At 41.5% G+C, this 24,318-nt stretch overlaps 1 protein-coding gene across 1 annotated transcript in view; it reads right to left on the bottom strand.

The window, feature by feature from the left end:
- The window catches only part of SORCS3 (sortilin related VPS10 domain containing receptor 3), a 605,284-nt gene that overhangs the window by 389,172 nt on the left and 191,794 nt on the right, over window positions 1-24,318 (bottom strand). Inside the window, exon 2 of the mRNA XM_032281554.1 lies at window positions 17,920-17,987. Coding sequence (XP_032137445.1) covers window positions 17,920-17,987 — 68 coding nt within the window. The remainder of the gene's footprint in view (window positions 1-17,919; window positions 17,988-24,318) is intronic.

The following is a 24,318-nucleotide window of genomic DNA, read 5'->3' as shown; positions in this document are numbered from 1 at the left end:
TAGCAAAGCCAGAAAACCATACCACATCCCTATATACTCCAAGTATCATATTCAGCTCATGTCATACCCAGTACTTTTCTAAACATCTTGCCATCAAGGCAAGGAGGTTTAAATTAGGATAATATTGGAAAGTACCCATTCCTGGCACACAGTAGCTATTCAATATATGCTAGCAGTTATGATAACCACCCCCAAGCACATAATGCCCTCACTTGTCCTTACATCTCCTGGAAATGTCCCCTGACAACCCTGATAGGCAATCTGGCAACTGCCTCAAAACAGCCAGTGAGTTTTGACAACTGTGGCATTCTACATGTGCCATTCTCAGTCAACTGCTGGCTGTACTCCAGCACATGCCCTCCATCCTATACCATCTAGCTGCGACAGAGCAGAAAACACTGCCATTGCAAAGCTAGGGATAGGATCAGACAGGGTACCAACAACCAAGTGTCCATAGGAAGCCCCCTGATGTTTGAAAGACCTGTGGCTGCTAAGCCTAGGCAGGCTTTCAACAGACTCCTAACCTCAAGATAGAGGAGACTTAAATGGATCCTGCGTCTCTCTCTACCGAACAGACACTTACTGAGCACATATAACACAGCCAGGTGCTATAGGTAACCTCAAGACGTCGTTCACAGTAAGACCGGGTAGCAGATGAGTGGGTAGAAAAACAGATTCTAAGGGACTCAAAAGGAAGAAGTGAGGGTACTCGGCTAGGATGCTCAAGAACAGCTATGGGAGAAAACAGAACACACGCTGCGTCCTAAAAATGGGTAAGAGGAGAGAAGAAGAAATTCCAGAGCAAGACATGGCATCAGTAAAGGCAGAGGTGTTTGAAAGCAAGGCAGTAGCCTGGCTAGAACAGCTCCATAGAAGCATGTGTTCTGCTAGGGATATCCTAGCTTCCCCCTGATAATTGGGTTCCAAGCTCTGAAGTGAGAGGGTGGAGGCCACCCAAGAAACCACTCAGAGCTTCCAGCTGAGAAACTCCTTGGTTAACAGAGCCTGCCTATTTGAGTTAATCATCCAAATCCACCTGTATGTCTCTCAGCAGTCTTTACACATTTTATTAAAGCCTCAGCTTCCCCCTCTGCAAAAAGGAAGAGTATAACAGTACCCACTTGGGGAGGATTTGATGAGATAATTGAGCACAAAACAAGCAGATGTTTCCCCAAATGAATGTCACAGCTTCCTCAACAATTTTTAGCACACATTTCCCATCTCAAGGATGAATTTGCTGCAGTGTAAGAATAGATTTAAAAGGTGGGAATTCTTCAATCTTAAAAAATAAATCTAAGAGGGAATATGACTTTTAAAAATTAAGATTTTTGCAGATTTGTTTACAAAATATAAATAACACTTCCTGATCCCTTACTTTACGAGAAACAATACGATAACAGGGAAAAAAACTGAATGAGGGGAATATTGGCATCTGATTCAACAATGCATTATATTTAAAAACACATAAATTCAGTTTATGCATATTTAAAAACACATACAAGTGATAAGAAAAACAAGTCCCCAACAGATAAACTACAAAATATATTAAAAGAAAGTGCATATAAGGAAATACAAGTGGAGAACAAAATGGAGGAAAAAGGTTTCATTCTCAAAAAAAACAGTAATAAAAACTTCTATAATAAATTTTTTAAACATTCATTAAAATATGTCACTTATCTGCTCAAAATTTCCCACTGTGCCCAAAGTAAAACCTAAACTGCTAAAAATTGCTGACAAGACTCCACAGGACTTGTCCTGTGCCACCTCCCACACTCTGGACCACTCTCTCCTCACCCTTGACTTACTCTGGTTCCTTGAAGAGCCACACTAATGGTAGTGTGGACCACTGAAAGATTCCAATCAGACCTGTGCAAAGATCCTATAGTCCATGTACCATTATGCACTCTCTTTTCCCCAACCTTTCAGCTCCTGGTTAACTCTTCCTCATCCTTCAGCCCCAGCTCTGGGCACTTCCCCAGTGTTATGACTTGAATTGTGCCCACCCTCTCAAAACTCACCTGAAGAACTCACCCTGAGACCTCAGAATGTAACCTCATTTGGAAACAAAGTTGTTGCAGATGTATTGGTTATGATGAGGGCATACTGCTGCAGGATGGGCTTTTGATCCAATAGGATTGATAGTCTTATAAAGTGGAAATTTGAATACAGGCACACATGAGGAGAGAAAGGCAGAAGTAAGGTGATGATGATTCTACAATGCAAGGTACACCAAAGATTGCCAGCAAACCACCAGGAGCTGGGGGAGATGCATGCTCAGAAGGAACCAACGATACCAACACCTCCATCTTGGACTCAGCCTCCAGGATGGTGGGACAATACACTTCTGTTGTTGAAGGGCCCAGTTTGTGGTACTGTGTTACGGTGGCCCTAGCAGGCTGACATCTCTGGGAACATCCTCCCTGATCCTCCCACTAGGTGAGGTCGTGCTGTTTCACTCTCTATGCTTTCCCTGTGACACTTCAGGGAGAACTGGATCAGAGGCCGCCTCCACACTGGGGCGAGCACCAAAGGAGCAGGCTCAGGGGAGGCAAGTGTTGAGGATGTGGGGAAACACAGGAATGAGTGCCTAAAGTCAGGAGACCTTACTGGAGTCCTGAGGGATTAGGACAAAAGGCAGAGCAATCCTGACAAAAATGGAAGCAAACCCTATAGACAGAAAATGTGCTTACAGGTCTCATCACTGTTCCAGCACTTTACCATTATTAACTCAGGACGTCCGCTCAGCTGCCCAGCCGTTATCACTTGCACTTTAGACATGAGAAAGTGAGGTCCAGAGGAGTCACTGCCTAAAGTGCACAGCTAGAAAGTGGCATAACTGGGATTCAAACCCAGGTGGTATGGGCCAGAGAGCATGCTTTTCACCTCTATATACAAAGACTCCCAAGGGTGGGCACATTAAGCAGGTACAGGAAACAAGTACGACAGGTACAGAACAGGTAAGCTTCTATTTGACAAGTCCCTCAGTAGTTATTAAGGAAATTGACAGGGAGTTGAGAACTATTCCAAATCTTTACAGGAAGGAGACTGGAACCTTCCACACACCTCCCCTTGATGAAGCCATATCAGGCAGTGCATTTGGAAGAGTCTTGGGCCTCACCCAGGAGGAAGTGCATTCTACTCTTCACCCTTCACATGAGGTATTGCACCAGGTCTTCCACTGAGGGGACTGTAGATCTTACACTGTTGGGAACCCCAATGACAACCTCCAACTGAGGCCAGGTCTTATTCAGGGACTATCTTGCAGAGGCTCAAGTGTACACGCTCTAGAATCAGAGAGCTTAGATCCAAATCACAGCTCAACCATCTAGTAAGCACTCCAGGAAAGTTACTGAAGCTCTCTGCCCCTCAGATTTTTCAGCTGTAAAATGAGGTAACAGTGCTTACCTATTTTTCTCTGGTTTATTATAGCAATGAGTTATACATATGTAAAGCATTTTGATTAGTGCCTGGCACATGGTACTCGAAGTGTAAGCAAGTATTATTATTGATGCTGCTGTTGTTTTCAATTTATCAGATCAGATGAACCTGGATATTTTCAGTCATCAGGAGACAGACACATTCTTCTTTGAGTCTGGAGATGCATGATTTCCAGAGATTTGATTATCCAAGTCTTCTCATAATTTTACAATACTTTTAGGTAAACTAGTACCCTAAAGCATGTAAATGAATGTGTGCTATATACACCCCTCCACCCCCACATACACAAAGTGAATTATTCTCTTCTAATTTCAGAGTTTGGCTTTTCCAGGATGAAAGTCTAAGAAATGTACACTTCTTTTTGCATTTTTAGAAATGTAAACTTCTCATAACCAACCAATCTGACGATGAATGCTAAGAGTCTTAAAATTCATCCTCTAAAAGTCTACCTTAAGGAAAAAATTCTATATGCATATAAAAACAAAAATTTAAGTATCCAGATACGCATCAGAACATTTTTCAAGTTGTGAAAAACTGTAAAACAATCTAAATCTCCAAAACAGATGAATACTTGAGTAAATTATGGAACAATACACTATTATGCAAACATTAAAATTTTTTGCCAAATATTTTGATAGTTTTAGTCAAACATTACATAAAAATAAGAAGAAAATCAAGAGGATCTCAATTAGGTAAAGATAAATGGGTAAAAATACATAAATATGTAAGTATGCATAGGCCAAAATATAATAATGATTTCTGAATGGAATTTAGATGATTGATATTTTTTAACAGTACTCTTTGTTTTACAAGCTTAGAAAAAATATTTTTTATTAGTGAAATTATTACATAAGAATTTAAATATTCACAAAAGAGAAAAATTTAGAGCTTTGGAAACTCATTGTTTCTTCATTGTTGAACACATGAAATCTCCATTTTCATGGCTTACAGCATTCAGGCGGATGGGTTTGAAGAGGATGCCAATATGAAGCATCAAAGTTTCAAAGTAAATTAGAATTAGGTCCAGTTCCAAATTCTTCAGTTTGCATTGTTACAATGCTCCCCCTCCCACCACCCATATCCTCACAGACAGCCACACTGAGGAATGAAATGGGATAAGTTTAAGAAGTCACGTCACTTCCTTTATCCTCTGCCCCACCATTACAAGAGGCCTGGTTTCCCTAGGGAGACTCTACATTTTCGAAATGTCTGATCTTTCTCTGGGTACAGTACACCAGTGAAGCCTGGTACCTGATAGCCCCTCACCAAGTAGGACTCAACGACACCAGTCAGCACACCTAACCCCAATGGTGTAGAATCCATGTTTATACAATGGAAAGCCAGAGATTCCATTATTCTGGGGGAAGTTGTTTTTGTTTCCCCTCAAACAAGGAAGCTCTGAACTTAGACTTCCTGCCTTCCTTATTTCGGATGCACTGAACATCAGATCATTGGATTCTACAAGGGTTGGCAGGTAAATAAGCAAACAAGCAAACACATAAATGCATAAATTAATTAAATGAATGAATGACTGGGAAAAAGCAATAAGAATGTCATAACATTGTGCAAATTGTTCCTCCCTGCTTACAATTTCTCCCCATACTAAATCACCCTTGCTAAACACATCTCTCTAAAACACAGCAATTATTCTACAATATCTGTCTACAACCTTTACTCTTTCCTCTCTACTACACAGAAAAGATTCCAAACTGCTCAGTTGGGCACCAAAGGCTTCCACAATGTGGCTTTCACTTCCTATCTAGCTTCCTCCTTCCTCAGCTTCCCTGAACTGCATTCACAATTTAACTCCACTGCCTCCTGACCATTTGCCAGATTTTCCCTAAACATTGTCTCCTCCTGAATTTAATCTAACTATACTCTTTATCTAGCATGCCCATCCCCTCACACCACTCATCAAAGTCTTTCTCTCCCTTCAAGACCCAGCTCATATTCTGCTCCTGGTATAAGCATCCTCTGATCCTCCAAAGCTAGAATTAATATCTTTTATTATGCCCTTGTTTTAAAATTCTATTATTTCTTACAGAATATCATATAACAGCAGTCTCTCTCCCGTTCTATTGCTCTCTCTCTTATCTTTCTCTATATATATACATATCTATCCCTCAATTTAGATACAGGCCTCTGATTATGTGTGTGTGTGTGTATACATATACATTTGTGTATATATATAAACATACAGATGTATAGAGGGACGCCACTGTTATATGTGTTATAACAGATAAATGGTTAAACAAACTGTCATACCTCCATGCCATGGAATACTACTCATCAATAGAAAGGAACTACTCATACACAAAGAAGTACGTTAATCTCCAAGGAATTAGGCTAAATGAAAAAAGCTGAAAAAAGGCAATCTCAAAAGGTTATATACTGTATGACTCTTTCTATAACATTTTTGAAATAACAGAATTTTATAAATGGAGAACAGATTAGTGGTTGCCAGGGTTTAGCGATTAGGGGAGTTGGGTGAGGGAAGTAGGTGTAATTATAAAATGGCAAGATGAGATATTCTTGTGGTGATAGAGCAGTTCAGCATCATAACTATGAGGGTAGATAGACAAACCTACCTTCCTCCAAACCCCCACACAACAAAATTGGGTACAACTAAACCTTAGATTATCTGTATAAACTTGGTGGATTATATCAATGTCAATATCCTAGAGTGATATTATATTGTAGTTTTGCAAAATATTGACAGGGACTGAGTAATATATACACAGTATCTCTCTGTATTATTTCTTAGAACTGCCTGTGAATATTCAATTATCTCAATATAATTTGCATTTAAAAAGTGTGAACACAAATGGCACACTCATCCCAGACAATACAGTATTCTATAATCAACCACCACTTTTCCTAAGAGGAATGGAGAATTTGTGAATGATTAAGAGCATTCTACTTGCATCTCTTGGTGTGGGAATAGGTTGGGAGGAAGGCATTACAAGAAATAAAAAATTTTAGAGATTATATCTGACCAATCATATCATCTTCATTTATGAAGACCCTACTGTTAGGACTTCAGTACATTGTCTACGATTCAGGAGAACAGATATGGAAATGAGTGTCCGGGCTGAGACAGTGTTCAGGAACTAAACTGGGAGGTAAAAGCTATTTGGGGAGACAGCAATGGGCAAGTGAGACAAGCATGGATTTTGGCATTTTACAGACCTGAGGTCAAACTTCATCTCCTTTGCCCACTGGTGGCAAGAACCTTTGGGTCATCATCTACCAATATGGGATAAAACCCTTGCAAGGTTTTCATAAGTGGTATTTTTATGAGTAAAGCTCCTAGCACATTCTCAGACACATAACTGAGGGTCTCTTAAATACATATTAAAATTGGAGGGATGTTCTTTAAAAATGTACATATTTAAGTTACCTGTACACTAGATTCCATCAGGAAACCTATGGTATCTGTGATGTCTGGGATTCCCAGAGCCCTTCCCTGCCTTGCTGCTGATTGTCCGAGTCTCTCTATGCATAAAGATGAAAAAGGAGGCCAACTGGGTCAGGAAACTCTTACCTACTGAATACAGTTAAAGCTTTGACTCCTTGACTCAAGTGTTCTCTTCAGTTTTCTCCTCCACAAATTTAAACCTCAGAGAAGGCAGCTGTCATCTGAAAGCAGCTGAACAGAGAATAAATCCATGACATTCAGCTGCTGTGGTTGCTGGAGATGCCTAGAATTTTGTTACTGCTGGGGTTTTGCTGCTCAACTCTTCTTCCAAATGTTGAACCAGTCCAGTATCCTTCCAACAAATCCTGTATCTTGCTTAAGTTAGCAATGGTTTCTGTTACTTGAAACCCAAAACCTTTTACGACTAGAAAGACTTCAAAAGACATCTGAAAACTATTCCCCAGTTTTTGTGTCCTATGATCCCCACTAGAACCTAGATTCCTGGTGGCCAACTCACTCTCATAAGGCTTATCTCAAGCACAACTCCAGGGGAGCAGCACCTCATGCCCATTCTCTTGAGGCACCATTCCCTAAGATCAATGTTAATTGCCCAATTAAACAGCCCTGATGCTGACAGAATGTGAGCTCATTAGTAAGTGCCAGAGCACATTCCAATTATTAACCTTTATGGTTGTCATTATAAAGAGGAGGGTACAACTATGGATTTCTGCTTGAATGATTACGCTCATCACTCTGAGCCAGCAGCAAGAAAAATGGGTGGTAGCAAAGGTGGTATGCTGCAGGTGAGTTACCCAAAACAACTTTAGAAGCAAATGACATTTTAGAAGCAAAGATGGCTATAAAGTGCTTTACATCAGTGGCACATCAGAATCAAGAGGGGAGTTCTTTAAAACTCTAAGTTTATAAATCCTGACCCCGGAAATTGATTCAGTAGGTTTAGAATAAGGCCTAGCAAACCAACTTTTCTTAAATTTCCCAGGTGATTCTCATAATCCACCTGAACGGAAAATCAGATAAATATCCAAGGAAACCCATTATTAATTCCCAAAGTAGTCCCTCAGTCATAGATTTCATATGAAACATGAATGGTTGTCAAATCAGTAAGGCCAGGAAAATGTGCTTAACAATACGACAGCAAGGACAAGGGGTTGCTGAGAACTGGAAGATCCAGATTGGGGCCCAGATCTGAAACGACTGACCACCAACCCACCAGGGGCCCCAGATGATGCATCTGTGAAATGGAATGTTCAATTACGCAGGCCTTATTTTCCTCCCAGAAATATGAGAATGGTCATGTATTCACGTGGACAGTGACCAAAAATAGTACACAAGTTTAAGAGTATAATAGCAGTGAAGGGGGTAATCTTTTACGTGGAAAACCTTATGTATTGGAAGACAGCTTTGGCTTTAACTTGGGCACAAAACACTTGGAAGCAACATTAATATATGAAATACTTCCTAAGCTCAGTAATTCTTATAAAGAAATCTCACAGACATGTAACAGGGAGGAGAGGTCTTTCATCAGTTTACATTTTTTCCCTCAGATAATGCCTAGGGCAGTGGTCTTTGCCAGAAGCCTCCTAATGGCATTTATAGACTATGTCCAATAAAGTAATTGGCCGCCAAACGATGAGAAAGTAACTATGAAAGTTTGACTACCTAATCTTTATAGTCGTTATATATATAAGCAGGAATGGGATATGTCAAATCACTCTCCTATAAACTTGAAAATAGGCTCTGTGTGAATTGAATTTTTTTTCTTTTTTTTTTTTTTTTTGGCTTCAAACCACAATCAAGGGCCCACCTATCATAGTTTTACACACATGGACATCTGGCAGGGAAATAAATTAAGGCCTACCTTAGAGAGCAAGGAAATGCATCCACTTATAAATGTTATTTTAGAAGGGACTGTCTGATCCTGTTCACTTATTAACGTCATTAGAAGGCTAATGAATTGACTGCTGAGGAAATGAGAGGGAGCTCAGGCTGTGGACAGGGATGGGCAGAATTTCACACCCTTTATCCAAATGGCAGGATTATTTATGACTGTGATAAAATGGTACTGCATTTGGAGGAAAGGGAAAACAACATAAAATAACAATCCACAGACACAATCCATACAAAAGTGTTACGTTCTCTCAGCCACTGGACAAAAATCTAGATTTATGCATGCTGTGGTCCTGCCTAGTGAAAGAAAAGACTGGGCCATAAAAAGAAGCCCTCTTTCCCATAATAAATAGGAAACATTAAATCTGTAATCCATATCTGCTTCTCCAGTGTTCTCATTTCTCAATTCTCTAGCAAAGTAAGATGTCTGAGGTCCCAATATTTAGAGCAAACTCATTTCTCATTCATTTTTTTTCAGAACAAAGACTTTCATAGATTGCATGATGCTCCCTATGTTTAATGAATTTAAACTGAGTAGTTTGGACAGGTGCTCTGGCTAATGTCTGACAACTGGATAATATCCATCAGTGAACAGCAAGTTAGCAGAGTGTGTTATTTTATTGACACTTGGATTGCAACTTCACCAGCAGATTTTATAAAGGAAGGTGACTATACTCAGAAGCAGTGCTGTTAGCTCAGGAAATGTATCTTTTGGATATCATAAATACTGTATGTGCTTCCTGTTTGACTTCCCAGGGTAGCAGAGACTGTGGACTTACAGTTGAAAGACCTGAGAGATCGTTTCATCTAATACCTTTATTTGTGAGGATACGGAAGGATGGCATAAGTAATCTGATTAACTGGTAACAGAGGTTGGCCTAGAACCCAAGCTTACTTGGGTGAGTTCAGTGGTTCCCAATCCTACCTAGGATCAGAATCAACCAAGGAGCTTTTATTTTCTTTTTGAGACAGAGTCTTACTTTGTCACCAGGCTGGAGTGCAGTGGCTGATCTCAGCTCACTGCAGCCTCATCCTCCTGAGGTTCAAGAGATCCTCCTGCCTCAGTTCCCCATAGCTGGGACTACAGGCATGTGCCACCAGACCTGGCTAATTTTTTAACATTTTTTGTAGAGATGCTGTTTCACCATGTTTCCCAGGCTGGTCTCAAACTCATGAGCTCAAGCTGTCTTCCTGCCTCAGCCTCCCAAAATGCTAGGATTATAGGTATGAGCCACTGCACCTGGCTGAAGCTTTTGAAATAATAAATTCCTGAGTAATGGCCAACCTTACTAAATTGGAATCTCTTGGGTAGGACCCATAAATTTAGATGTTTAATACGTTCTACAAGTAATTCTGAGGATGCAACAAGTTTGAGAAACATGCATGGCCCCACCCTGCCTTCCATGTTAATTACTTGGGAGACAGCAAAGCTTTTCAATGAGGCTTAGATCCTCCAGAAGTTGCATGAAAAGAAACCCAGTAAAGACTGAGTTAACATTAGGTTGAGAAAATTGAAAATCAGGTTGTATTTTGCATCCTGTACCCAAAATCAGCAGCAGTAGCAGCATCTGGTGTATGAAAACCAAGAAATACATTAACCTTCACCCTTTCCCAAACACAGATGAGGACATAAAAGGGAAGACAGGAATATTCTCTCTCAAGTAGAAATGTATCATTTCCAGGCATGCTTGGAGCCTAGATTTGTTTTGTACCCCATCCTCCTAAAGGTATCAGCACAGTTGTCATCTGGAGCCTGGCTGAGGCTGCTGGGCTAACAGGGTAGGGGTATATGAACAAACCATATTATTATATTAAATACTGACTACATTGACAGCATTTGCAATCCATGCATTATTTCACTGAATTCCCACAAAACCTACTATGAGATAGACTCTATTATCGTTCTATTTTTATGGAGAAGTAAACTGAGGCTCAAACAGATTAAAACATTGCTCAAGACAGTATAGCCAGTAAGCAATAGAGCTGGGATTCACATCCAGGCTGTATGAATCCAAGACCCACCCCCTTCAAACACTATACACGTAATTCCATCTATCATCAGGTGTTTCTAGGAACCATGGGAACTACCAGTACTTGAAATTCTTTCCTTTTTTGAGATGGAGTCTCATTCTGTTGCCCAGTCTGGAATTAAGTAGTGTAATCTCAGCTCACTCCAACCTCTACATCCTGGGTTCAAACAATTCTTCCTGCCTCAGCCTCCCAAGTAGCTGTGATTACAGGCACCTGCCACCATGCCTGGCTAATTTTTGTACTTTTTAGTAGATGGGGTTTTGCCATGTTGGCCAGGTCGGTTTTGAACTCCTGACCTCAGGTGACCAACCTGACTCAGCCTCCCAAAGTGCTGGGATTACAAGCACTTTGAGCCACCATACCCAGCCGTCTTTCCTTTTAAGAAACTCACACATCCTAATGGAAAAATAGGATAAAATATATTAAATAGAAAAATGAAATCTATTTGCCATATTATTCTCTTCTCTGATTCATTCCTAGAATTGTTTTGTATTTTTTATGGAATGAAGTGGGGTGATAATAATAAAAATATAAGTATTTCTGGAGCACAGCCAGTTATTGCAGAATGCACTGTATTTTGTGGATATGCATATATTCTTGCATATGCCTGTTATTTCCCATGTACATTCATCTTATCTTCCAACCAAATGAAACATTCCTTGAGGATAGCAATCATGACATACTTTGCATCTCCCAGCAATGAGCAAAGGGCTGCTTACATAATGGATGCTCAATTAATATCTGTTCAATTGAAAGTTCTGTGACCCATTCAGGAGCTTCCACCAGATTGATTACCACAGCAAACAAACAGGAGACCATTCCAGTTCTAGAGGGAGGATTTCACAGCTTATATCAGCCCAGCCTTGGGGACCTCACATATGAAGAGCCTAGCGAATGGGATGGAAGGCTTTTAATTAACAACCTAGCAAAAAAATGTCATTCCAATCTGCAGATTTGTTTCCACTAATTCACTCAGATTCAGCAGGAATTCCACCAAGGAATTGGGGTGAGCAGCTGTAGAGGGAAGGAAGTGCATAAATAAATCATGAGTGTCATTAAAATTTGTAAACTAATAACTTCTGGGAAGTCTTAGCAATTATTATCAGGGTTTTCTTGGCAAACAAAAAATTAATAAATTCAAAAGGTCTCCATTTTCTATTTTAAAAAGCAGCATCCCGACGAAAGGTCACTGACACAACAATTAGGGAGGAAATAAATAGTCCAGACAACAGCTTGTGAACCAGATGAAAAGTCACGGAATCCCCAAGTGGCAGGAGTATGAGACAACTCAATACAAGGAAAGGGACACAGCAAGGAGGGGCTGGTGCTGGGATTGGTTGGGGGCTATTGAAAACTTTCGTCAGGTCTCCAGACCCTTATTTAGTATAGTCGAAGTGCTAGGCATTGTCAGTGATCCAGAAACAACTAAGGCACAGGGTCCCTGTCCTTGAGAGGTTCACAGGCTAGGAGCAAATCACCAATATGGTGTAAGGATATAAACCTAGCTATAAGCAGAGGAGGAACCTCCAGGCCAGGTAGGAGGGTCATGGAAGGTCTCCAGCAGGAAGTGCCTGGGAATCTGTCCTCTTCATATACATCATAATCAATTATGGTGTGTCCTGAAGCCAGGCATATAGGAGGAATAGCTGTGCAGTCTGGTTGCTTTTCTACTAGCAGAATGGCTCCCATACTGCTGGGCTAAGGGTGGGTACAATAAAGCAAGAGGAGAGAGGTGAAGAACGAAGGTCTACCAATTGAAGGGGATCATCCTTTGCAAATGATTCCTGTTTCCTCTCACGCCTAGACAACTGCAAATTCATTTACCTCTGTGAGGACCCTAGTCCAGTAGCCAGATGAGAGCTCCTGCACAGACCTTACACCTGCAGATACCTTGTACCTGTGGGGACCACATACCTGTGGTGACCTCACACCTGAAGTTCCTTTGCCATGTGTATTTTGTTCTGAAGCTGATCAGTCAGGGACCCTTGATAAACAGTCATGCTTGGGACAGACAGACAGAGCTGGAAAATTGCTTGCTAACTCATTTCCCTCCAAAATGGGGTAACTTAAACTTTTTGAAAAACTGTATTTGCTTATGTATCCACGTGCTCATGTCCAAGACATAAAGAAATGAGTCCAATAAGTGATTTACTAGTCAGAAACATAAGTCCTGACCAGGACATATGTTCAAAAGTAAATATTTAATAATCTCAGGCAGTGGATTAATTGGTACTATCAGTTTTCACTTCCAGAGAAAAGTGATGTCCTTCTTCCCTAATTGAGGACCATGAATGCCATGGGAGGCAGAGATGCATGTGCACCTATGAGTACAGAAGGCATAAATATGGCATCAAGCCATGCATCATATGTAGTTCTCATGAAAATGAGAAAAATGTGGTCCTCCCTTTGAGTCCATAACACTAGCTTACCACATGACAACAGCCTACATTTGTTGGGAATGGAAGAGACATGAATAGGAGGGTTATCTCTATCTAGCTGCAGAGTATCCATTTTTGAGAATTACTATATGACACTGCAGAAGGAGGCTCAGATCAAGAGCCAGGGAGTGTTCCTAATCTCAGCCTTATTACTCAGGTAACTCAGGGAAAGCCCTGGGTCCTTTAAACAAGTCAGTCCCCAGCCTCATTAATTCTCTAAACATGATATCTTACAGGTGAAGTGTTCTTTGACTAAGGGATACAACAGATGGTTGTGCTAAATGACAAATTTACATAACCACCCTGATGGTGGTAGAGAAAGAACCTTGGCCAGCACCAGTAGAAGAGCACCAAGGTATTTGAGAAAGAATGTCATAAGGACACAAGATACTGTCAGACAATTTAATGCTTTTAAACAGTCTTTTGTCTATTTAGTAGTAGATGGCCTCTGAATTATTAATCCAGTGAGGCATATCATTGTATCACATTGCAACCTGACAGGGGGTGTCATCTTGTCATGGCAACTGCTGTTCCAGGCTTCCTGGTTGTACAGAACATTGAACAAGAATCACCAAATTCAATTTCAACTTGGTTAAACATGTTAGGCTGAATCATGAAGCTAAAGGAGTACATGTTTCATTTAGTTTCTTTTCTCTGCACACTGTATTAGGAAGGGAAATTATACTGCTCTAGGCTCTAACTATAAAATACATCATTATCAGACAGGAAAAGAGGATAGGAGATACAGATCTTTAGAATATTCAGGGGAAAGACAGTAAAAAGGTAGAAGACTCCCAGAGAGGACCCAGCAAACAGGGAAACCCCCAGAAAGCTTAGGAGCAGTCCCTTTTCTCAGTCACATTCTATCCAGGGGTTCCTAAACTGGGCTTTATCAGGTCCGTGAACCTCCTGAAACCTAACACCAAAATATACTCATATATGATATTGATCAACAGGGAAGGCACATAATACCCACCAGCCTTCCAAATCCCCATAAGGTCACCCCATATGGAATCTGTGATCTGTAAACTCCCTTTGAGTAACTCCCTTTGCTTGGGCCCCTTCTGTGAACCTGGCCAATCCCCACATCCTTCCAACCTGGCCCAGCACTCAGTTGGTCTCTCTGCTTCCTGTCTGGCTCCATCCTCTCCCACAGACCAGCCTCACCCGGACTTTGCCTTGTGGTGGGGACATTTCTCCCCTTGCCAAACTGCATCCCTCCCTTCGTGCCAACACCCAGCTAGGAGAATCTTTTCTATAAAAGGATATCTTTGACTACATAGAAATTGGTATTTCAATTCCTCCCAACTAGCACAATGGACAACATTCTAAATCACTTTTCTACCCTCCCCAACCCTGGACTTTCATCCTCAAAGATCTCAGCTAATTCCTAGAGACCACAGAATACACCCCCTTGGTGTCATCATTTCCTGCACATGCATCTCTGCAGCAAGAGATCCTTAAAAACAAAGTCAATAATGGAATGAAAACTATCCAAACACAGGGTTATGATGATCATTAATAATTACAATTAAGTAAGCACTTCCTACATGTGAGTTACTAGACTGTTTTTACATTTATTTCACTTTATCTTTAAAACAACCCATTCACTAATTTATTCACTAAGCAAACATTTATTAAGCACCGCTTGTGTGCCAGATACTCTTCTAGATGCTGAGAATACAGCACTGAATTAAAGTGAAAAAAATTCCCTCTCTCTACAAGCTTAGATGTGAGCAGGCGTGGGAAGACGATAAACAAACCAACAAGTAAATATTTATCATGTCAATTAGTGATAAGGACTAAGAAAAAAAATGTAGCCAAGTGATGAAATGTAGAATCCTGGGGAAGGACCTCATGATAGGTGACCTGAGATCAGAGAGGGGAAGGAAGTAAGGTGTCCACTCTGGCACCTGGGAGCATTAGGCAGAGGAAAAATCTAAGTGTAAAGGCTCTTGGGAAAGTGTGATTGGTGTGTTGGAGGAACAGCAAGGAAAATGTGGCTAGAGCAAAGATATGTTCCGTGCTATCCCCAATTTATATGCAGGGAAACAGTGAAGTAAGTTGAATGGTAAACTCCCTTAAAAGATATGTCCCCAACCTAACTCCCAGAATTTGTAATGGAGCCTTATTTGAAAAAAGTCTTTGCAGATGCCATTAAGTTAAGGGTCTCAAGATAAAGTCATCCTGGTTTATCCAGGAGGAGCCTAGATCCTCCAGAAGGAGCGTGGCCCGAGCACCCTGATTTCAGACTTCTGGACTCTAGAAGTGTAAGAAAAGACATTTCTGTTGCTTTAAGCCACTTAGTTTGTAGTAGTTTGTTATGGTAACCCTGGGGAACTAATACAGAGAGATTAACTAAAATGCCCAAAATTACACAGCTTGGTGGCGGGCAAACTGGGACTTCAATCCTGGCAATTGAACACCAGAGTACCCTTATAGACACCAAGCTATACACTGTTTCTTGGTACATGCTGATGAACATACTGGCACTTACAATTGTGAGAAACACCCTTTGTAACTTGAAGGTGTCTAGCATTAAGCAACTGGCGTAGGTTCCTATACTTACCTGACCTGCTCCTAGTAATAGCCAAACCTTTTCTGCAACATGGGGTACCAGGAATAGCTGTTTTCCAATATAAAGATAGGACTTTCTGGCTGGTTTCATGATTTGACCAAGCAAACACCACAGGAATGAGGCTTAAAGTATCATACAGCATCACTGTGCTTGGGCTTGAAGGAATGTTTCTGAGGCTCTAATTCCCTGAGAAGTACTGTGTGAGTAGAAATAGTCATGCTCATGTGCACACGAATGTTCACTGCAGCACTGTTTACAATAGCAAAGACCTGGAACCAACCCAAATGCCCATTGATGATAGACTGGACAGGGAAAATGTGGCACATATACACCATGGAATATTATGCAGCCATCAAAAACTATGAGTTTGTGTCCTTTGTAGGGACATGGATGAATCTGGAAACCATCATTCTCAGCAAACTGACAGAAGAGCAGAAGATCAAACACCACATGCTCTCACTCATAGGCGGGTGTTGAACAATGAGAACACATGGACATAGGGAGGGGAGCACTACACACTGGGGTCAGTTGGGGGGAAACAGGGGAGGTACGGTGGGGGGTGGGGAGCTGGGGAGAGGTAGCAAGGGGAGAGATGCCAGAGGTAGGTGATGGGGAGGAAGGCAGCAAATCACACTGCCATGTGTGTACCTATGCAACAATCTTGCATGTTCTTCACATGTACCCCAAAACCTAAAATGCAATAAAATAAATAAATGGGGAAAAAAAAAGAAAAAAGAAACAGTCATGCTTTCATTTGTTAGAGGCATGCTGGTTACTTATACCTCTGCCAATTTTCACTGAGCAGCAAAATTAGGTTTTAGACATCCTGTGAAAATTAAGGCAGGCCTCAGTCGATACGAGCAATTAACCCCTAAATATTTAATAGATGCTGTGACTGCTCCCTCTTCCCTAGAGAAAAGCTCTGCCTAGTTCTCTACAAACAAACAGGTCAGATGAAGAATCATTTCACAGCCCAGTCCCCTCTGCTCCAAAACCCCAGGAAACCCTGAGGGCAGGACTCAGGCATGATGATGCAGCCATATGCATGGTTTTTTGTGACAGCTTCCTCTCCAGTATTGACACATCACAAGATAAGTGGGAGAAAATGCACAACACCTGAAGTCTCATGGACCTAGCAGAGAGGGTGAAGCACCAAGTCCCCCAGTGCCTGATGAGACCCGCTGTCGCCCAGTGTGATTGCATGTCAGTGTGGTCGTATAAGTGTGCATACTTCCATGAGGAAGTATACCTAAGACTGTGTAACACATGGGCATTCCCTGTCCTGAGAAACTCCCAATTTCATAGCTTTATTAAAGTCCTCTCTGACTTCACTCACCGACATCCCTCTTTTCCTTTGTCCCGTGGGCACAAGCATTGCTAAAAGGGCTGACTTATCCACTAAGCACAAGAGGTACAGCAGCTAGGCTCACAATACTTTTAGAGGCCCCAAAAATGTTTGATTTTAAAATCTGAAGAATGAATAAGCTGGAAAAAAAAAGTGTTTTAATATATGCTATTAATGCAGTTGTCTTTTTACCAATGTAGTAGTAAAACAAACCTTTTAATAACATTTTATGGGGAAAGGAGCCCCTGAAGGCAAAAGTGCCTGGGGATCAGAACACCATCATGCGGGCTTGTATCTGTATCTCTTCCCATATGTATCTGTCGCCAAGGTACTGGCTTCTCAAGAACCACGGAATCTTACAGATGCAAAGGGTTGAAGACAGTCCTTTGGCCAAGACTCACATCCAAGGCAAGAATCCCTCCTACAGCAGGCATCCTGATCAAGAACCTCTACTCATTCTCTCATGTATGTTTGTCTGATCTCTCTAGCCAGACGACACCTTCTTCAGTAGAATGAGACACTACAAAAGCACAGAAGCAATGAGAGGGCCAGGGCAGATGTGCAACAGGTCCCAAAAGACATAAGCAGAACAGAAAGGGAATTCACAGGTAGGAGCCATCAGTTCCACCTGGAGCATCAACATGGGCTTCTAGGAAGAGGACGATCTTCGGTTCCTTCCAATCCACGCTTCCCAACTGCTTGGCTTGCATTTCTCATGTGAGCCAAGGCAGGGTGGCTCCTTAAGAATCTCTAATACACTTACCTCCAAAGTGAACTCTCAGTCACGCTGCCCAGGTTGAAGTCATACAGCTTTGTCAGGATAAGTATGACCTGCAAGGGGTTGGGGATAGAGGGAGGGGAGAGGAGCAAAGGGAGGAAAAAGCTTACTTTAGTTTTTGTAACAATATACAGTGCATCTCCTATCACCCAGAGGAGGGCTTAGTATTTATCCATTGAGTTGAGGGGAATTATAGGATCAAGCAAGGGGAAAAAAGTTATTAACGTAATGCATCCCCGTAACTGGTAGCATTTATTTTAATCCTGACAGTGCTTTGCATTTGAAATAAAACATGCCAACAGGAATTAATTGGCTATTGACAGTTGTTTCTCCACATCTGTCCTCCTTCAAGGTCAGGCACAGGCCAGCTGGCTTTGTTCACAACCAAGGCCACCCAGAGATCAGATGATAAGCTTGCTTTTGATCCAGAGATGACTCTGATTATTCAAAGAATTGAACCTAAAAGGGTAAAAGGGAAGTGGGCCTGATTCTGTCTATCTATAAAAGGGGTTCAGAGAGATTCTGTGTCTCCAGCAATAGGGCCTTGGCAGGCATAAAGACCTGAATGCAGGTAGGCCTACTCCCCCTACATCCCCTGACACCAACTGCCTTCAACTATGCAGCATCTGCCCCCACACTATGGAGTAAGCAGATCATTGGACTCCATTGGACTCCACAACCACTTTCTTGACACCAGTTGAAGTTAAGTAAACCAAAAGGAAGGTGGACATACCAGAGAGCTGAAGCTGCCTATAATCCTGTTGGTGGTTTTCTTAACCAATCTTGGGCTGGCCAGTCTGTTCCCATGCCCTTTCTCTAGCTAGGGACTTGGTTATCTGATGTTGCCCCGCCTGCCTCTCATGCATCTGGACAGTGGCTTAGACACAACTCCACATATAAAAGGATGCTAAGCGCATGCACCTGAATCAATTTTAATCAAAACGCAGGTGCATAATATACATTGCCTGCCTGCGTGATAATCCAGTTACACATAATTGTGTTTATCTAAATTTAATGCACAACTCATTTTACTTTTTTCTACTCCCTCCCATTCCACAATTTAACTTCCTCCAGTTCATTTTCACAGCAACCATTAAATTCCTTCTGAGATAATGAATTTCTGCTACCGAGATGGGACTTTCCCATTCTAGGTATCCACTTAAGATTAAAGAAAAATAATCAGCCATTATATTGAACATTTTTATGGCACTTACTAACAACAAAATGCTCACTTTGAGATTTATTCTCATCCAGCACTCCATGGGGTCAATCAACCCCATTTCCATTTCTTCTTTATAAACTAAGAAAAAAATTAAAGGCAAGCGATATGACCAATTATGTGGCAAAGGTGACTGGGACATTCAATTTCTCTGCGATGAGGAAGGGCAGGTTGGCAAGAAACATCATCAATGGCATGGCTATTTGTAGAATAGTAGAATTTACCAAGCTATCTGTCCTAGTACCGCAGCACAAATCAAAGAGTATATATTAATAGCATACATCAGTGGCATGGCTACATGTAGAACAGCAGACTCTACCAAGCTACCTATCTTATTACTACAGCACAACAGCAAGGGTGGGGAACCAATGCAAAGAATCGTTCTCTACAGTCACTTAGAGATCTTTGCCTCTCCCATTCATAGCTAGTTTTCTTGTTTATTAAAGCCAGAGACTAATAAAGACAATAAACTTATCCATAGCCTCACCAGACAAATGTCTAGCAACTTGTCAGATAATTTGTTTGTTGAATCAATGTATAGGGTACACACACACACACACACACACACACACACACACACACACACACACCAGAGTTCTTCTGCCCTTCATTTGACCTTCTTTCACGTATAAAGTTACTCTTAAAGTCACTATGTAAAAGTATGGGAGGGTATGTGCAGGCCATGCCAAATTCTGGAAAAAGTAAAAAAGCCCAAAACTGATCTACTAGGAATGAGTCAGAATGACCACCTCAGGCTCTGCAGGAGCAAGTCAGACCACTTCATTTTTTTCCCTCCAACATCAAGCCTTTAGGGAACATGCCTCCAAAAAGTGTAAAATCCATGTAGAATGAAGAAAGAGATGATGAGGATAAGAGTTTCACTTGATTAGCAGAGCTTCTAACCACTGGATCTGGAAAACTCTTCTCCTTACTCAAAGCCTGGGCCACCCTACTTTTTTCCCTCCCTCCTTCCATCATTTCCTTTCTTCTTCTATTAAATGACTACAATATTCTGGCCACTGGGCTATACATGGGGGATGAAGAAATAAAAGATCCAGATTCTTCCCTCTAGAAGCTCACAGTCTAATCCAGTAGGGGAGAAACCTAAGAAATGAGCAGGCAATCCCGATACAGAGTGATAGGTGCTGTGGTGGGGAATGCAGAGAAAAGTGGGGAATGTTGAGTCACCAAATACAGAAATTAGAAAAAGAGGTCAGGGAAGGGTTTCTAATGGTGAAACCCAAATTAATACCTAGAAAGAGTAGAAATTAACTAGCTAAAGGGGGATGCTGAAGTGTCGTTACACAGAAGAAACATCACGAGCAAAGACACAGGCATTCTGTAGCTAAACCATCCAAGAGAATACAATCTCCTTAGTTTCTCCTTCCCCTCAGTAGCTGCCATGAGAACGTGCCTCTCAGATCTCCCCCTGCAGGAAACATAATTGACTAAGCACTCAAGCTGTTGTACTCTGAAATTCATTGCTACCTTTTTGCCAAGTCCACACCCCACAAAAGCTGCTCTTGGCCAATGGTTACAAGCAACAGGAATACGAGGCAGACACATTCCTGGGTGACAGGACTCCGCTGATGCATGACATTGATGCTAAGATCTCCTAATAGCCTTGCTGAACGTTCCACAGAACCTCTGTGGTCTGAGATGCTCCCAGCCAGCCTGCCTGCCTTCCTTACCCATTTCCTTCACTGGGGGGCCAGATCTCTATCTCGGCCCAGCAGTTGTCCCAGTCTGCTCTGGTTCCTTTTCCATTTTCTCTCACAGGCGTTTTTCCTAATAAGTTTCTCAGATATCTTATTTCATCTTCATGTCTGCTTCCTGGAGAATTCAGACTAACATATCCTTCCACATCTCTATGAATATTATTTCTGCCTTCATGGTAGATGGTTTCAATTTTACCTCTTAATTCATGCATTTTCTTGATCAGAAACCTTTACTAGGCTTCCTCTCCCAAAGGATGAAATCCGGACTTCTTAGACTGGCACACTTAGCCTCCACAGTCTGGCCCATACATACTCTCCCAACCATTTTTCCAGTTTGTAAAAATCTGTCCTCTGTTTTAAACAATCTAAGTCTTTCAAGGTATCTCAGGTGAGACAAACACATTCTCACATCTCTGCTTTCTTTCATCCTGTATCATTACATCACTGCCTGTGCCCTATCCTTTCATTCTCCCCTGTACCTGCCTGCCTGATGTTGGAGAGTCCAAAGCCCACCCCTTTCAGGTGGCCTCCCAGGATTATCCCAGACGTCAAAAATGTTCTCTCCTGTGAAGTCCTATTTTGCTTAAAATGGAGTCATGCAATTTATCACAAACACTATCTTGATAGTTTCTGGATGTTACATGAGTGGCCTTCTCAACTATAGTCTAAACAACTCAAGGTCAGGATTGTGTTTGGTAATTCTGTCTCCTTCACAGACAAGCTCGGCATATCGAAGGTTCTTACAAAATAATCATTTTTGAGCAAATGAAAGATATTGATGTTGTGTTGGTAAATCATAGACTTCAGCCGGAGATGCTATTAAGCCAGCCTGTTGCTTTCATTTTATAGGTGAAAAAAATGGAGCCCCCCCAAAAAGGAATATGATTCAAGGTCAAGCCTCAGCAATGTCTGACCTTCACCAAGTGCCCCCAAGGTAGTGCTCTTCCCATTCCATGAAAGCTGGAGTATAACAGCCGCTGGCGAGCCTGTTAAATGCTGATTCCATGGCCCACCCCCAGCAAGTCTGACTCGATGGACCCTGAGTAGGGTTCAAAAATATTCTTGTGGCAACCAGAGGACCACAATTCCAGAAAGGCTCCATCATACCATGTTTCCTTTCTCACCTCTGTGCTACAGTGACACCACCTACTCCATCATGGGGAGATCCTAATCTAGCAAAACGCTGCTTCCTTTACATTGAATTTAACCTTATGAGTAAAGCAGGCAGTATGACACGTATGAGGAGGATACCTCAGCGAGTTCACACCAGCATTCCCTAGAGGAAAAGTCAAAACACCGAGAGTTATAGGCTGAAAGCTCCTTCCCCCCTGCTTTGGAGCCCAGCACAGAAGGACATTAATAGAGCCATGAAGAGATGACAACGTAACTTTCAGACTTAAGACATTCTATGCCAAGCAAACAAAACCAAGAGCAAGAGAAAGCCTGCCCACCCCTGTCCTCTCCCACCACTCAGAGCCTTCCAAAGGCTACTGAGAAGGAGTGAATTATCAGGGAAGAACACTGAAAGCAGATGCAATAAACCCACCTAACAAGCCCCAGGCTGTTGGACAAGTGCTTAGACAAGAAAGAGATGAGAGTGTGGCTCAGGAAACCCAAAGGAATGGATGTGGTCAGCAGGACAGTGGAGAGAGTAGTCCTGGATCTACAGCAAAGCCTGACTTGATTCCCCTCCAGCTGACGGACCCAGAATGAGAATGGGACTCAGATTCAAAGAAGGAAAAGCAGGAGCTAACATTAATTGCACTCCTACTATGTGCTAAGTACTACACTGGGCAATTCTCAATCCTCACAAAAAAAAAGCCTTTGAAACAGAGCAGGTATTATATAATATCTCCCATTTTACAGATAAAGAAACAAGCCCAAGGGTTAAACAAACTGCCCCCACAACACACAACCAGCAAGAGTCAGAGCCAGCATTTCTGCCCATGCCTGTCTGACTCAACCATGCCTGTTCTGCTCTAATGCAATGCTACTACACTCAGCGAGCATTTATGCGGGCTTCTGTGCATGGCAATGAACAGAAATACAGAGAGAAGAAAAACACACCCTTGCCCTCAAGGAGTGTATCATTCATTCATGAATTCCACAAATATTTACTGAGCACCTCTTAGGTGAACTAAAAAGACACCTGCTAAATTCTGCAAATGGAAGAGATCTAGGGCTCAAGGCCCAGGGATAAAGATAACTTTTGTTTTCTTTGTTCTTAGAGAGAGAAATAGAAAACAGATGTGTAATAAGACAAGAACTAGGCAAATTGTTGGGAGACTCAGGTTTACCAAATAAGCTTTGTCAAAATAGTACCTTTTTGACCTAACTGGTTATGATCCTGGGGGGATTTTAGACAGAAGGAGAAATGAAAATAAATTGGAATAATTCATGAGTAATAGCACTTCTCTCTTCTTACAAGCTGCATACACATATACACACAGAGAGAATAGCAGAAAAGTGTGTGTGTGTGTGTGTGTGTGCACGTAGCTGCAAAATTACATTTATGCAAGTACATATGGGTACATATAACTATTTTAAATTGGCATCCGATATCTTATTTGGAAAACACTGTTCATATATCTCTTAGAGCTTTTGTCATAGTGGGATAATATGATTTCTCTGTATGTCTGTCTTCCCTGTTGGACTGTGACCTCCTTCAGGTCAGAAATCAGGTCTCATTTGGCTCTGCATTCTTACCACCGAGCCCAATGGCTGACACATGGCAGGTACTATACAAGGTCCTTTGGATGAATTATAAATACATGGCAGTAAAAGAAGGGATGAGATGATAAATGTAGGAGAAAGGTATGGGTAATGTGCTATAATATTTGAGAAGAGGAAGCAATTAAGTCCAGAAAATGTGATTAACAAAGTCTTCATGAAGGAGAGGTTATATGAGCTGGGTCTTAAAGCGTGGTAAGAATTTCTGTATACTGAAATGGAGCTCATCCGCTTTATTTCTTTTTCTCTTTTTAATTTGGACTGGGTAGATAGAAAAGAGCAGGGGGTAGGGCAGCATTCTAGTTATGAGAAGCTGCATGGAGATGGAGCAGTATGGGCTGTGTTGAGTGCACCATGATATATGCAGAATCCACTCAGAGACACAGCAAGCCTGGGCCAAGGTGGGAAACAAGGCACAAAGAACAATGGAAGGGCGAGAAGGAGAGTGGAATTGCACTTGATGTGGTCAACAATGATTTGATTAAGAGTTTTACAAGAGTGAAGAGGTTGGTTATAATAGGAGACTATATTATAAGGGACCACCATAAATAAGGTGGCAATAAGGGACATAGCTGGCCTCTTACAAAATCAGGTACATATAACTATTTTAAATTGGCATCTGACATCTTATTTGAAATAACACTGTTCATACATCTCTTACAGCTTTTGTTATAGTGGGATAATATGATTTCTCTGTATGTCTGTCTTCCCTGTTAG

This window comes from Sapajus apella, unplaced genomic scaffold, assembly GCF_009761245.1.
Source record: "Sapajus apella isolate SASKATOON/1434 unplaced genomic scaffold, GSC_monkey_1.0 scaffold13, whole genome shotgun sequence".
Taxonomy (NCBI): domain Eukaryota; kingdom Metazoa; phylum Chordata; class Mammalia; order Primates; family Cebidae; genus Sapajus; species Sapajus apella.
Note: the sequence above shows the minus strand (reverse complement) of the source record. Positions and strands in the feature narration are given on the sequence as shown.